At 42.2% G+C, this 11544-nt stretch overlaps 1 protein-coding gene across 1 annotated transcript; it reads left to right on the forward strand.

Annotated features, from left to right (window-relative positions):
• Positions 1–2214: 2214 nt before the first annotated feature.
• On the forward strand, positions 2215–10476 carry pet100 (PET100 cytochrome c oxidase chaperone). The gene is made up of 4 exons (XM_078531436.1): positions 2215–2326; positions 4225–4311; positions 6597–6629; positions 10242–10476. The coding sequence occupies exons 1-4, from the start codon at positions 2297–2299 to the stop codon at positions 10335–10337; spliced, it is 246 nt and encodes an 81-aa protein (XP_078387562.1). The 5' UTR covers positions 2215–2296; the 3' UTR covers positions 10338–10476.
• Positions 10477–11544: the final 1068 nt, after the last annotated feature.

The following is an 11544-nucleotide window of genomic DNA, read 5'->3' on the forward strand; positions in this document are numbered from 1 at the left end:
ACTCCAATGAATACAGGCCTAGTTGATCCAATCTCTCCTCATACGACAATCCTGCCATCCCAGGAATCAGTCTGGTGAACCTTCGCTGCACTCCCTCTATGGCAAGTATATCCTTTCTTAGGTAAGGAGACCAAAAGTGCACAGAATACTCCAGGTGTGGTCTCACCAAGGCCCTGTATAGCTGCAGGAAGATATCCTTGATCCTGTACTCAAGTCCTCTTGCAATGAAGGTCAACATGCCATTTGCCTTTTTAACTGCTTGCTGCACCTGTATGCTTGCTTTCAGTGATTGGTGTACAAGGACACCCTTTGTATATCAACATTTTCTAATCTATCACCATTTAAATAATAGTCTGCCATTCTGTTTTTTCTACCAAAGTGGATAACTTCACACTTATCCACGTTATACAGCATCTACCATGTATTTGCCCACTCACTCAACTTGTGTAAATTGCTTTGAAGCCTCTTAACATCCTCCTCACCACTCACATTCCCACCAGGTTTTGTGTCACCAGCAAACTTGTAAATATTACATTTGGTTCCCTCACCCAAGTGTTAAATTTGCACACAGCAAGCTCTCACAAACAGCAGCTTGATAATCACCAAATAATCTGTTTAGGAACATAGGCACAGGAGGAGGCCATTTAGTCCCTTGAGTCTGTTCCGCCATTTAATGAAATTATGACTGATCTGTGACCTAAACTCCATATACCCATCTTTGCCTCATATTCAAGTTCCTCTCCAAGCCACACACTACCCTGCCTTGGAATTATATTGCCATTCCTTCACTGCTGCTGGGTCAAAATCCTGAAACTCCCTCCCTAACAGCACTGTGGGTGCTGTTACACCACAAGGACTGCAGCATTTCAAGAAGGCAGCTCACCACCACCTTCTCAAGGGCAATAAGGGATAGGAAATAAATTCTGTGAGCGACACTCACATCCCATGAATGAAAAAAAATAACTTTAGATAACAAAAAAATTATCAATATATAATATATTGTGAATAGCTGGGACCCAAGCACTGATCCCTGCGGTACCCCACTCGTCACTGCATGCTACTCTGAAAAAGACCCATTTATTCCTACTCTTTGTTTCCTGTCTGCTAACCAATTCTCAGTCCATGCCAATATATTACCCCCAATCCCATGTGCTTTAATTTTACACACTAACCTCTTATGTGGGACTTCATGAAAAGCTTTCTGAAAATCCAAATACACCACACCCACTGGTTCTCCCTTATCTATTCTCCCTTTCATAAATCCAAGTAGACTTTGTCTAATCCCATTGATATTTTCTAAGTGTCCTGTTATCACATTCTGGTCAGGTGTGGTTTAACCAGGGCTTTGGACAGTTTTTGTGATGTTGATTGTGGGATAAATAAATATCCCAGTGGAGTACTGAGAGAGTGCTGCACTGTCAGAGGTGCTGCCTTTTGGATGAGATGTAAAACTGAGGCCCTGACTGCCCCCTTAGATGGACGTGAAAGATCCCACGGCACTATTTTGAAGAGTACCCAGTGTCCTGGGACAATACATATTCCTGAAACTACATCACAAAAACAGATTACATCTGGTCATTACCCATATTGTTGTTTGTGGAAGCTTGTGCATATTGGCTGTCACATTTCCTACATTCCAACAGTGACTGCACTTCAAAAGTACTTCATCGGCTGTAAAGCACTTTGGGACGTCCTGAGATTGTGAAAGGTGCCATAAAAATGCAAGTCTTCCTTTTTTTTTCTAATTACCTTGCAGATTTAACGAATGCAATTGCAATCAAGGCGGGGGGGAGGGGCAAATCATAAAACAGTTGCGGCACAGGTAGCCATTCAACCCGTTGTGTCCGTACTGGTTCTCTGCATGAGCAATTTAGCCAGTCCCACTCCCCCTGCCCTATCCCCATCGCCTTGCAAATATTTCTCTCTTCAGGTGCTTATCTGATTCCCTTTTGAAAGGATTCTTTTTTAATTTAATGAATTTAAATTTATTTTTTGTAATCAGAGCTACTGCTCTGCTAATCCAGGACCATAACCCCATCCTTTCCCCCACTGTGGCTTTATTTAATTAATCCTCCTTACCTGTACTTTTACCTGTTACCTGACCAGGTGAGAGGAGGGTGGGGAAGGCAGTTGCAGGTGAGACCGTCTCCATGGTTACTCGCCACCCCACCGGCGCTGAGCCTATGAGGGGCCGCGTTGCAGGCGAGTGCCGGAGGTGCGGTCTGATTGGCCGGGCCTTACAGCCAATGGCAGCAGCCGTTGCGGAGCTGCTCAGTGAGAGTGAAGAGGATTGAAGATGGGAGGAGTGAAGCTGGAGATATTCCGGGTAAATATTCCGGCGTGGAAGGAGGGAGAGAGATATATATAATACAGTGGGGAAGTGAAAAGAAAAATATAAAATCATACTAATAAGAAGCCATGAGGGAGGAGGAGGAGGGAACAATAACCGCCCCCCCCCCGGCCAGGGAGGGGAAGTGTAATGTTAGAAAATGGCAGGAGACAAAAAAAAATCATTAAACTGTTCCCAGGGCAGCAGAGAAAGTTCTGGACCATGGAAGGGGAGAAAATAAAAACAAAAGATGCTCACAAACCCCCACACGAATAAAACCAGATTCTAGTTTTTGGCTTCCATGTCTCAAGCACTGCTGCAGTGTATTGATGTGGACTGCTGGAAAAAATACTGCAGCAGAATCTGTGTGAGAGTGAGTGTGTGTGTGTGTGTGTGTGTGTGAGAGAGAGAGAGAGAGAGGGAAAACACGAGCTAACATTTGAGGTTGATGCACAGAGATAAAAACAAAAAGCCACTGCGGATGCTGGAAATCCAAAACAAAAACAGAATTACCTGGAAAAACTCAGCAGGGTCAACAGAAGGGTCATGTGGACCCGAAACGTCAGCTCTTCTCCACCGATGCTGCCAGACCTGCTGAGTTTTTCCAGGTAATTCTGTTTTTGTTTTGAGGTTGATGACCTCTCGTCAAGTGAGTTTCCTACCCCTGATATCACTGGAATGAAACTTCCAAGTGTTGGCTGTGGCTCAGCTCGTAGCATTGTGTTTGTCCCTGGGTCGCAAGGTGCCAGGTTTAGGACCTGCATCAGGGCTTGAGCGCAAAAATAAAGGCTCACGTTCCAAAACGGAACTCGGGAGAACCTTGTTTACCCAGAAAGTGGTCAGAATGTGAAATTTGCTACCACAGGGAGTAGTTGAAGCGAATCTTGTAGATCGTTGAATGTAGGCGGTAATTGATTGGAATGAAATCGAAACATAAGGAGAGCATTTTGTTAAAAAAAATCTTCAATTTTTTAAAGTCTTAAAGCGAATAAATAATGGGTCAGTGTTGTCAAAGTAGTCAGTGCCTGCACAAAATTGTATAGCTTTCTTCTGTGATAGAAGAATAGGATGGCCTTTTGATTTGTGATGTACCCACACACTATTATTTGGCAAAAAATAAAACTATGTACAGCAAATAATCTTTGAACCGGGAATGTGGTTTGATATTTTTAGATAATTTCTTAATATCTGGCACTTTATTTTTAAAAGTCAATTTATTTCAATCTCTACAACAGAAGAGGAAATGCTCTATTCAATGTGACCGTGCACTGTCAGCAATGAAGTTGGCTTTAGTATCTGGCATATAGGTTTGATTCCTGTCAACTTGATTAAACTAATGAGCATTTTTGCATCCGCCTCAGAAGGATTGATAGTTTGAGTCCCGCACCGAGGGCACAACCTAGGCTGGCAGTCCGTTGTCGAGGAGGTAATACAATGTTAGAGATTTGCTCCTTTCTGTGAGATGGTGATTCATAATCTAGGCTGACAGTGCATTATCAAGGAGGTAATACATTGTTCGAATTGTGCTCCTTTTGGTGAGATGGAAATTCACAACTATTGCAGGCGATGTTGAAGAAACCATAGCGTTATCCAGTGCCCAAGTTAACATTGTCCAAAAAACTGGATCTTCCTCTGTTGCTCGTGAGACATTGCTGATGCTAATTAGCTGTATTTTCTGTCTATCTGTAAGTTACTGCATTCAAAGTAACTCATTCCTTGAGTTAATTCACTGATAAAATGTTGTGTAAATACATTCTTGATTGCTTACGCACCAATGTGAGACTTGCACGATTATACAAATCTGGGCAATTCTTTTGGAGACAAAGCAGTCAATGTGTTTTAATTCAGATTGTGCAGCAGTTTCTCTCTGATTTTGCCATTTTCTGTATCGTCAGATGTTACTTTACCTGTCGTTCCCTGTGACAGTGTTTTGGATCTCCAATCAAGCAGAGTATTTTGAGGAATATGTAGTCAAAAGAAAGGTCAGTGAATGACAGGCTGTGTTTTGCAGTCATTCAAAAGATGACATTGAAACATGTAAAAGTTTTGGCATTTGATGTGATATGTTGCATAGCCATCTATGCCACACATCCAGTTTTGTGTCAGTAATCCCCCTCAAGAGAAAGATCAAAGGTCGGGTAGCCCACAACCTTGTACATTTTCAGGTGGTCTGGTGCATTGGAAGTAAAGGACACCTGGGGCATGATCTTCCTTCCGTGGGTGGGAAACAAGCTTGTTTCTAGATCCTGAACCTGAACCAGCCCATCACCCCCTCTCCTCCTGGGGAGAAACAGTCACTCATTGAGAGTTTCACGGGGCTGCCCCCTTAATTGGCCTGAAGACAGGCTCACCATCCAATTAAGGATATAAGGTGGGTTTTCAGAGCTGGAGGGTCAATCAGAGGCGTTCCAGCTTGAAAGGAACAGTAGGCTGCAATTGAGAAGCTGCCACTAGGCATCTAAACTGGCACCATTGCTGTCTGTGGGAACCTGGCGGCTGACTGGAAAATCCCACTTGACCTTTAATAGGTCACTAGGCTCTTAAGGTGCACGCGGGGAGTAGCCCTGCCATTGGGTCCCAGCTGCCTGGGTCCAAAGCTCTGATTTTTAAAAAAAATTAATTTACAAGATGTGGCCAGCGTTTATTACCCATCCCTAATTGTTCTTGAAGGTGGTGGTGAGCTGCCTTCTTGAACCACTGTAGTCCCGTGTGGTGTAGGTACACCCACAGTGCTGCTAGGGAGGGAGTTCCAATTTTGACCCAGCGACAGTGAAGGAACGGCCGATATAATTTCAAGTCAGGATGGTGAGTGGCTTGGAGGGCAACTTGCAAGTGGCGGTGTTCCCATGTATCTGCTAGGTGGTGGTAGCGGTTGTGGGTTTGGAAGATGCTGCCTAAGGAGCCTTGGTACGTTTCTGCAGTGCATCTTGTAGATGTTACACACTGCTGCTACTGTTCGTCGATGGTGGAGGGATTGAATGTTTGTGAAAGGGGTGCCAGTCAAGCGGGCTACTTTGTCCTGGATGGCGTCAAGCATCTTGAGTGTTGTTGGAGCCGCACTCATCCAGGCAAGTGGAGAGTATTCCATCACTCTCCTGACTTGTACCTTGTAGATGGTGGACAGGCTTTGGGGAGTCAGGAGGTGAGTTACTCACTGCAGGATTCCTAGCTTCTGACCTGCTCTTGTAGCCATTTATATAGCTCATCCAATTCAGTTTCTGGTCAATGGTAACCCCCCCAGGATGTTGATAGTGGGGGATTCAGCAATGATAATGCCATTGAATGTCATGGGGCGATGGTTAGATTCTCTCTTGTTGGGGACGGTCATTGCCTGGCACTTGTGTGGTGTGAATGTTACTTACCACTTGTCAGCCCAAGCCTGGATATTGCCCAGGTCTTGCTGCATTTGGACATGGACTGCTTCAGTATCTGAGGAGTTGCGAATGGTGCCAAACCTCTCCATTTTCTCCCAGTATACTGTCTTTAAAATTTATCACTTTGACCAGGCGTTTGGTCATCTGTCCAAATATCTCCGAGTGGCTCGGTGTCAGTTTTTATTTGTTAATGCTCCTGTGAAGTGTCTCGGGATGTTTTGCTACAATTAGAGGCACTATAGAATTGCAAGTTGTTGTAATTGGGCCAGAAACAAAACGCTAGTCCAGAGGCAATGCAACTGGTTACAGCAGAACCATTATCAGCACTTGCTGTGTGAGAAAATGGGAGTTGTATCATCTAAAGTGGAGAATTAAAGTGGCAAGTGACTTGAAGCTCAGTGTCATGCTTGTGGTCTGAACGTAGGTGCTAGGTAAAGAAATCACCCAATCTGCGTTTGATCTCCCCCTGGTGTAGTATGGCGCTATATTACAGCAACAACAATTTCCATTTACGTAATGCTTTTTAAGTAATAAACCGGCTGAAGGTGTTTCACTTTCTAATCTGAAAATGTTGACATTGTCAAAGAAGGTGATATCAGGGCTGATGAGCAGTCAAAGAGAGAGGTTATAAATGGCATCCTAAAAATGTGTAAGGTATGGAGAAGGATTTCTAGAGTTTGGGCTCTAAATCCATTCTTCTGCAAAAAGCAAGTGGCACAAATCATAAGTTCACTAATTTTCACCACTTCCTCTCCCCGCCTCTCCATTCCAGCCTCCCGCTGGGCTTTGAAAAACAATGGGAAATTATATTTTTTTGTGAGGGATACATTTACTATAACTCTGCAATGTACATTCTGTATTGTTGAGCAAAATTTCCACTTTGTATTTTTCAGAGAGAGATCTACCCGCCAGAAGAGAAGATGCGTGTAAGTATCTGAACTCCTGAACCAATGTGTCGCATAAATGTTATGGGCCATACTATCACCAGGCTATAAATGAACAGTGAACATTTCAGCCCACTTTTCTCATTAAATACTTCTTGCATTTACAACAGCAGTTGAACTATTTGATTGTACTTGGCATTTTGAATGAACGTTCCATGCTTGTGCTTGGCATTTACCTTCAACAGCTGCAGATTGGTTGCTTTTTCGTTGTTGAACGGTTACAGATTAATTTCTTTAAGTGCTCAGAGTACATTTTGCCTACAGTAGAAAATAGGATTGCTTTTCACATCTGCATTTAACTTTTGCAGCCTATCCCTCACTGGCTGAATTAAGAATCAGTTTATTTTTATTTCTTTGCACCTACTTACTCTAGGTAAAGGAGTTTCTCCTGAATTTCTTATTGGATTTATCGGTGACTACCTTATGTTCACGGCCCCTAGTTCCAGTATCCCTCGCAAGTGGAAACATCTTCTCTGCGTCTCCCCTATCAAATTCTGTCACAAGCTTACTCTAGCAGCCACCCCTCAGATTTCACTTTTCTAGAGAAAAGAGCCCCAGCCTGTTCAGTCTTTCCTGATAGGTATAACCTCTCAGTTGAAGAAAAATTTTTTACCCTGGCTCCCAGTCCTGAGCAACATTGCCCCTCCCCCTGCTCATCAGGAGGATAATTGCCACAGGTAAGCTATTGGAGAAGGTCTATTAAGGACCTCCTCAATCTACCAGCAGTACTCCTTCCCTCACGTTAACCCATATGGTTACTCACCATGCCAAGGATTAACAGCTGAGGACCTTTGGTAGGAGGGTTGTCAGAAGAAGACATCCACCAGAAACCACAGTATCACCGTAGACCCCACTAATCGACCACCTGGCTTTGATCTCCCACGATGACAATGGGCCCTTTAAACAGTTTCCAGACTGGTCAAGGCCTCTATGCAGCCACCCAAAATCAGTGGAGTGGCCAAGACTATCCAGGCTGCAGTTGTGGTGCCATCTAAACAATGACTCACATTGTCGAGGAGTGTCCGCTGACTAAACTCGAGGGTGGGCTTAAAAAACTCCATCTAGCCATCGACAAGGCTATCGTTTGGCTCTGTGACTATGCACACACTAAATAAAATAAATGAATACCAGAGAGTGATGTGAACATGGAACTCGTTACCACAAGGAGTAGTTGAGATTAGTAGCATCGATGCATTTAAGGGGAAGTTAAATAAACACATTAGGTAGAAAGAATAGAAGGATATATGTTGATGGGGTGAGATGAAGAGGGCTGGGAGAAGGCTCCTGTAGAGTATAAACACCACATGAATCTGTTGGGCTGAGTGGCTTGTTACTGTCTTATAAATACTTGGTAACTTTGTAAAAGCTTATGGAAATTGATGGAAAGGAGGAGAGTTGAGGTTCTGGTAAATAATCAAAATGGTGAAATGAGGCTTGATTTCAAAACCATGAAAGTGAAGAGCATATTTGGGGCTTGAGAGAATGAGAGGAGCTTCAAAGGTAAAATAGTCATACTGGGATCAATAAAACAGACAAGAAAGTTTGTGACGCTGTAAGTTCATGAAAAGAAAGGTAGCCGCAGGTATCAAACTGTTGTTATTTCAGAATGGTCCAAGAGGAGTCTTCTCAAATAAGAGAGCAATTGTCAAGTTTTTACTGGAGTGAGACTTCAGAGGGGTAAGGCAATTAGGTAGAAACAAAACATTTCAATATTCTTATTTTTGAAATGTATAAGTTAAAAGTTTCCTAACAGCAACTCATTAGGCCTTTCCAAGGCCTGCAAAGTAGACAGGTTAGGGGGGTGGACAAGAACTTGGGCAGATGGAATTACAGTGTGGAAAGTGTGAAGTTATCCATTATGCAAGGAATAATAGAAACATATAATGTTTTTTAAATGGGCAGAAACTAAGAAATGTTGGGACCTGGGTATCATTGTACCCAAATTACAGAAAGTTAACATGCAGGTACAGCATGCAATTGGGAAAGCAAATGGTTTTGTTACCCTTATTACAAAGGATTTAGAATATAAGAATGAAGAAATCTTATTGCAGTTGTATAAGACCTTAGTGAGAAAACACTTGGAGTGTACAGTTTTGATCTTCTTACCTAAGGAAGGATATACGTGCCTTGGAGGGAGTGCATGGAAGGTTTATGATTATTCCTGGGATGGAGATATTGTCCTACGTGTAGAGATTGAGTAGACTAGGCTTATCTCTCCTTGAATTTAGGAAAATGAGAGGTGATCTCATTGAAACATATAAATTTCTTAAGGGACTTGATAGGGTAGTTGCTAGGAGGATGTTTCCCCTTGCTGGGGAGACTGGAACCTGTGGTCATAATGTCAGAATAAATAGTTGTCCATTGAGATATGGAGAAATTTCTTCACTAAAACGGTTGTGCATCTTTGGAGTTCTCTACCTCAGACACCTATAGATGTTCAGTCATTAAGTTTATTCAAGGCACTGGCGTCATCCTTCCATCTATGTGAGATGATGGACATGCGGCAAATCAAATCCGTTGGGGATGTGGTTGCTTCATATGGTGCACTTTTGCTGATTGCTGACGAGACCAATCCATGAGAGGCAGGTTCAACCACAGGTGCCACATACAAAGTGGTTATCAGGTGGTGTTGTGGGTTGTTTTCGATGTTGGCGCCTGTTGTCAAGCCTCTGTAAGCACTGACCATCACGGCGGTGCATGGCAGCCCACAGGTGATGTCACCACTTCCCTTTTTTTGTCAGCTGTTGACTCCCAGGTGCAAGAATCGATATTTGTGGCCTTCATATCACGCTTTCAAACATCTTTGAGGCCAGGAGCCTTGGGAGACGTATTGGTCATCTGGCTCCAGCTACCTTGCCGTACAGAAAATCCTTAGGTATGCGACCACCTTCAATCCTGCAAACGTGCCTGAGCCAGTGACATCGCCTCTGCTTCGTGAATGCCAGCATTCCTGATTTTGTCCTTCCATGAAATGCCCAGGATGTACCGCAAGCAGCAAAGTTGACAGTTGTTGACCTTCCTTTCTTGGTAGCTCGTTCAAGACAGATCAATATACTTTTGGATACTAAGGGAATCCAAGGATATGGGGATAGTGCAGGAAGACGGATTGAGGTAGAAGATCAACCATAATCTTATCAAATAGCAGAGCAGGTTCGTAGGGCTGAATGGTCCATTCCACCTCCCATGTCTTAAATTCCAATGACTAAAAAATAATTCTGTATTCTAATCCTCAGCAAGAAGAGTGGCAGATTTTTCAAAGAAGGTTTCTGCAGAATAATGTTCTACTTTCTAATTTCCTATCCAACATCTCTTGGCATTCATTTATTTTCATTATCACTCTAGAAAGGGCAACAAATATCATTCTTAGATTGACATTGTTGAACTTTCACAAGTAAACTAGATTCCTTCTTGCTGAGATTTTGTTTTATTGCTTTGGGAGACGCAGTGATCTTCCGTGCATCAACAATATTTCATAATACAATACCACAATGGGTGGCTTTTATATATTAATAAAAAAAAGCACGCACCTCTTTAAACTACTGCACAGCTTCAGAGTTGATTCTGATATTGCTTTTTTTTTTTCCTCGATTACAGCGGAAAGAGTTGGAAGACTTCAAGGAACGAATGAGAAAGAAGCGAGAACAGAAACTACTGCATCACCTAGAAACCCAGAAAATGCAGGAAAAGTGAGAGTCAATATTGCAGAAGCTGCCTGCACTTATCACCAGATCTTCAATTAATCCAAGTGTTGGAACTTTGAAAGACTATTTTTCTCTCTGAGAAGCTTTATTAGCTGTTAATTATTATATAAAAATCATTTTATATGCGATGACCTGATCTTAAGTTATTTTTTACACAATGAAACTAATGAGTAGTTATAACTGATGTTGGAAAACAATTGGTTTACAGAATCTTACGTATACCTTACCCATCATGAAGCATTTGCGCTTTTGACCACATGGTGCTTTTTTGAAATTTGCATTGGTACATTAGACTCATTGGCATACCAACTGAGGTAATTGTACATTAATGCATTGAGGAACTTGTTTGTGGTAAACAGGCACTATTTGAGCTGGGGAAGCATAATTCAACTGGCAGTTGTCCTTAGTTAGACCATTGTCCTTTGCTGAACTTAACTACCTCTGGTATTGATCAGCATTTACTTGCTATAACAGTTTGATGTTGATGCAACATTTAGACCCCTTAGTTACCTTGTACTACTTTTGTTCCAAGTCAAGACTGATTGGGTTGATTGCCATATGCTTGCTTTATCTCAAGCCATAAACCTTGTAGCATCTGCCAGTGACTGCTGTGCTTATCTATATAATTGTGGCAGTGTCTGAAATTATAAAACTGCAAGGTTTTCTGAATACAGAGATTTAGAGTCAATTTCAAGAGCAAATCATTTGTGATGGGCAGTCAGTTGCTGATTCACAGCGATTGTCACTCCCTCACTGCGCACAATTACTGGAGTCCAAAAATAACTTCTTAAAAAGCAATCTTAAATTGAAAAGTTCCTTTTTATACGGACATGCAGTTCCAGAAAATTGTTGGACAGTATGAACTGTGAGTGAACAATGAGTAATAGAATTTTTTGGAACCACTTCTTAAGTCAGTAAGAAGGGGATGGAGACAGGAAGCAACTGTTGTGTGTATAATGAAAAATGCACTTTGTTAATAAGGGCATGGAGTTAATGACCATAATCGATCAGGGAAATATAGACTCATTCAGGGAAACAAAAGAGGAATCTGTAGTTCAAACAAGTATAATTATGTTACTATTAATTTCACTTGCGCTGTGAACTAGAAGCTAGGTTATAAGAAATGGTGATGACAAAACAGTGTTTTAGCTAAATATAAAACATTTTGGTTTTGCTAAAAGGAATCTACATTTTAA

Source organism: Cetorhinus maximus, chromosome 28 (genome assembly GCF_964194155.1).
Source record: "Cetorhinus maximus chromosome 28, sCetMax3.hap1.1, whole genome shotgun sequence".
Lineage (NCBI taxonomy): Eukaryota > Metazoa > Chordata > Chondrichthyes > Lamniformes > Cetorhinidae > Cetorhinus > Cetorhinus maximus.